The sequence below is a fragment of the Propithecus coquereli genome, unplaced genomic scaffold (assembly GCF_000956105.1).
Source record: "Propithecus coquereli isolate 6110/MARCELLA unplaced genomic scaffold, Pcoq_1.0 Scaffold235, whole genome shotgun sequence".
Taxonomy (NCBI): Eukaryota; Metazoa; Chordata; class Mammalia; order Primates; family Indriidae; genus Propithecus; species Propithecus coquereli.
Genome location: NW_012147897.1, coordinates 3,998,793 through 4,003,612, shown reverse-complemented (window position 1 = coordinate 4,003,612; position 4,820 = coordinate 3,998,793). Strand labels below are relative to the sequence as shown.

General features: G+C 48.4%; 1 protein-coding gene across 1 annotated transcript in view; it reads right to left on the bottom strand.

Annotated features, from left to right (window-relative positions):
• The window catches only part of PPME1 (protein phosphatase methylesterase 1), a 96,724-nt gene continuing 91,904 nt past the window's right edge, over window positions 1-4,820 (bottom strand). The window contains exons 10-12 of the mRNA XM_012645572.1: window positions 3,214-3,278; window positions 2,514-2,581; window positions 1-1,214 (exon numbers count right to left, since the gene is read on the bottom strand). Of these exons, the coding sequence (XP_012501026.1) occupies window positions 1,196-1,214; window positions 2,514-2,581; window positions 3,214-3,278 (152 nt within the window). The 3' untranslated portion in view covers window positions 1-1,195. The remainder of the gene's footprint in view (window positions 1,215-2,513; window positions 2,582-3,213; window positions 3,279-4,820) is intronic.

The window sequence follows — 4,820 nt, the reverse complement described above, 5'->3', positions numbered from 1 at the left end:
TAAAGGTTGGGACATATTTATTTTCTTTAAACAAGGTCATAAATAACAAAGAAACAAAGTAGGCCCTAGACTCTGGACCGTGCAGCAGGACAGGGAAAGGAAGTTGTTGGGTGGAGAGGTGGAGGGGGCTATGCATCACCTAAGACAGTCACAGAGAAGATGGGCTTCAGGAGACTGGCCCTCCCTGCCCTTGGGAATGGCGTGCCTGGGCAGCAGGGGAGGCCGCAGTGCTGTGATGAGGCAGCTGGAAGAAGGCAAAGAGTGAGGATGCTGGACTGCAACGTTTCTATGCAGAGTGATGTGGAAACCACAAGTGGCGAAGAGAAGCTGTGGGTCTGCAGAGGCAAGCGGGCACTGCACACCTCCAGGAACCAGTTATGAAAATGGTTACATCTAATTACTAAAAACAATTCCACAGGCTTTAGCCTGCAGCTTTGTGCATGGGCTGTATTTAACCTGGTTGCTCTGTGGCAGGTGAGAGCCCAAGAGGCCCCTGGAGCAGCCTGGCCTCAGCCCAGGGCAGGTGCCCAGACATGTGGGAGTGGGACGGTGGGCTCCCCCAGATGGGAGACCATGTGCTTGGACTGGCTGGACCTGATTTTCAGGCTGGTTTCTTGTGATGCTATCCACCACCACCCTCTGTACCTAAGGATGGGATCCTGGCCTCTATGGGTCTTCCAAACCTGGAAGAATAAGACTGGAATAAAATGGTACCTGACCGGTGTTTTATTTGAAAAGGAAAAATAAGGACCACCCTGTACATTGTCCATCCCAAGAGGCAGGGAAGGACTATGACAAGAACAATCTCAAGGAATGGAGGTCCCTGAGCCTGTGGAGACATTTGGACCCAGGTGCATTGCCTGATGCCAGGAATAGGGGTCCAGGGTGGCAGCAATGGAAGCTTCACCCTAGGCAAGGCAAGGAGAACAGGCAGGAGCTACCCCTGTACAGGGACGGGGTAGGAGCTGGAGAGCCCTGGACTGGGGAAGCCGATGTTGGTCAAGGGCCCTGGGAAACAATGCTTTTGGCAGGAATACATGAAAGGGTTTGTACATCTGGGGATGCCCGTCTACAGGAAGCCAGTGTCACATAGCCGGGCAGGATGGGGAGGAAGAGACAGCGGCATCACAGTGGCCTCTGGTGCAATGTGTTTATAACAGAGCTCAATGATGAGGAAGGGGTGGACAACAGGTCACTAACAGCCAGGAAACACACTGTGAAGAATAGAAAGAGAAGAAAAAAACAAATGTAACTATTATTAGCTGTCCTCTGCTTAACCCGTCTCCTCCAGGAAGCCCTCCTAATAACCACCAAGACCCTTGCAGATCTGTCCCATCTCCTCACAGCCCCATCTAGGGCTAAACACAGGGTCTGCTCACAGTGTACTGCTCATTAAGGCTCCAAATGGTCCAGGGGCCCCAATCAAACATTTTATTAAGAGAAATTAAGTCTTTATTGTTGATTCCTGGGATCCATCAATGGTTAGTTGCTACAGGGGTGGTTCGGTGGTTCTGTGGCTCACTGTACCAGGCTCCTGTCATCATCTCCAATGCCTACCCTGCCCTGTCACTCTCATCTCCCAGGGCCTGGCATTCAGTTTTCTAAGGCAGAAGTCATTTCTTCAACATTTCTTCTTCAAACTTTCTGAGGGTGGGGAACAAGTCCCCCCACCCCCCGAACTCTCACTGAGATCAGAGATGAGACTTTGCAGCGGCAGGAGCGACTCTTCATCAGGCCTGTCTGATGAAGATCCTCTCTGAGGATCAAGGGCCTTCTGCAGGAGCTCTTTAAGGTGGGCCAGGACCACCTGGTTTGTCAACACACCTCTCTTCTTCCTCTACAACACAGAGCCCAGCTGTGTTTCCCCAATCAGATAAGAATATCCTCCTTCATCCTCTAGACCAGTGGTTCTCAAATGGGGGCAATTTTGCCTCCCTTAAGACCGGTAAAATCTGGAGACATTTTTGGCTATCAGTACTATGTGTGGGAGGTGTTATTGGTGTCTAGTGGAGAGAGGCCAGGGACAGTGCTAAACACCCTACAATGCACAGGAGAGAGCCCTCACAACAAAGAACTGCCTGCCCCAAAATGTCAATAGTGCTGAGGCTAAAAACCCTGCTCTAGATTTCTACATGACCGACATGGCCTGCCTAGCTTTCCTCAGCAGCAGGGCGGGAGGCAAAGAGGACTTAGCTCTAATGTGTCTGGATAAGGACTGATTCCCCTCCTAGCTTCAGAGAAGGGGCACCTGAAGAAGAAATGGACATTGCAGTGGGAGGCAGGAGACTAGGCACGATTTAACTGCAGCCTCAGCAACAACCACTGGATTAGAGCACACAGAAATAACCAACCATGACTTTGTAGAATAGACACTCCACGCTCTTTGTTGAAGAGGAGGAAGAGAGGCGTGGTGATCAAGCAGGGGCAAGGCAGAGACATTTACAACCCTACAAATATGTTTGTTGGGAATTGGCCAGCACCGCCAGGGTCCTTAAACCCTTATGCTTCCTTACCACTGGAATCCACCGATGGGCTCTGCAAACCTGTGCCGGATCAGGAAAGTGGCAACGGCTTCAGCTACCTGGAGAAGGGATAGATATTCCAGGCCATGTGAAGGTTAGTGATGGGGCTTAGCCTTGGAAGTCCTGTGGGTTTCTGTTGGAAAGTTAGGCTCTGTGATGCCTTCATGAGTCCCATAGGTCTAGGGAGCTTGAAATCAAAAGGACTTGGGCCCTGGTAGGGCTGGGAGACTCATCCCCACCATCCTTCCAGAGATGGCTCCAGAGAGTTCAAGAGGAATGATGTGAAGGGCTTATTTATCTTCTTTGAATTACCAAGGACCTTTTTCCCACAGGAGGAGCCCATATTAATTCCTAACTATGACTGTAGTAGGGAGCAGTTTCTACCCCAACCATCTCTTCTTCTACCTGGCTTTTGGGGGTACTGGAGAAATGGAGCTTAAGATCTTACTCATAGGGCCCTGGAATGAAACAGGACGCCGGAAGCCCCTCAGTCCATATCCACAAAACTGAGACCATAAACAGCTGCCAGGGAGAGGGATGGGGAGCTGGTGAAACTGTATCTGCACAAGCTGCACAGCAGCTGCTACTGTAGGCAATGCAGGCTGAGACTCAGAGGCTTGTCCTAATCTTCTGTGACATCCAAGGTTACTCTCACAGCTGTCCTTTTATAGTCACTGAGCACCAGACTCACCTTGTCAGGCGCATCTTCATGGACTGCATGGCCACACTGGGGTAAGACCTGCATCTGGAACTTCCCTGGAGAGGAAACAAAGCCAGGCAATCTCAGCCTCTAAAACGGCCCCCTTCTTACCACCTTTGCAACCTCACAGGTCACTCCAGGAGCCCAGGACCTTCCCATTTCCAACCCCACCCCAATACTATGGACCCAATTACCAAGTCTTTGATGACAATAGTAACACTTGTAACCTTGTGCCAACCATTTTCCTTTGCTTTTTCCTTCTGCACCTATTTAGTGTACATTTACCCTGGGCTAGACACATAGAAACATATCCTGTCCTCCAGGGATTTACAGTCCAGTTGGGGAGTAAAACACTAAAATTAACATTTTAATGCAGCATGTAGTTTCTATGATAAAACTGGGCATATGGGGCTGTAGGAACATAGGAAAGGGGGCTTCAGAATCCAACAGCAATCCAGGAAGGCTTCCTACACAGGAAGAACCTACACACAAGAAAGAAGGCTTGTAATGGTATTAATATTTATTCCTGGAAATAAAAGAAGCTTTGCACAGTGCTTATGAGAGTGGATAAACGATAAGGCTGGAGAGGTAAACACGGACTATGCCATTAAGGGTTTGTAAGCTATGTTAAGGATTTTGAAATTTATTATTACAATAATAAGTTACCATTTGAGTACTTAACTACGTGCCAGGCACTGTACTAAGCACTTTCTCACACTGTCTTATGGAACACTGTAAGCTCACAACTAATGTGACACTTATTAAGAGTGAACAGAGATGACTGATAAAGACGATCCTTAAGGAGACTAAAGGATATGGGACCCAGAGCTCCCACAGGTAGGGAGAGCAGACTCTGAGCCTCAGTTTCTCTATTTACAAAATGAAAGAATAAGCTGTGAAAGTTCTTCTGGTCAGCACATTTGGTGGTTCTTACCCCAGGGACACAGTACTTTTAAAGTTTTCAGTGTAGTCTTCTATCCATTTTTAAAGTTGATTCTCAAATCTACCCCATAAAATTATGCAGGAGAAATACTGGAATTCTTTTTTTTGAGAAGATGAAACTGAGGCCATGATTAGTGAAGTGAGTTGCCCAAGGCTGCTTAGTTAGTGGAGGAATAAGTCCATTTCCTTCAGTACAGCCCGGCTTATGCCCCTCCTCCTGCAGTAAGCTGCCTCTGCATACTCCAGCCTAGTTACCTCTCCCGTCTACCTCCTGAATTACTGTTGTTAATATATTAGGATCCAAACACAGAGCAGTGTGTGCCTCTCCTGTAAGTCTTCATTTTACATGCCACTGGCACTTGCCTCCGCAGGAGTGTCTCATTTCTTTTTTTTTTTTTTTTTTGAGACAGAGTCTCGCTGTGTTGCCCAGGCTAGCGTGCCGTGGTGTCAGCCTAGCTCACAGCAACCTCAAACTCCTGGGCTCAAGCGATCCCCCTGCCTCAGCCTCCCGAGTAGCTGGGACTACAGGCATGCGACACCATGCCCGGCTAATTTTTTCTATATTTTTAGTTGTCCAATTAATTTCTTTCTATTTTTAGTAGAGATGGGGTCTCGCTCTTGCTCAGGCTGGTCTCAAACTCCTGAGCTCAAACAAT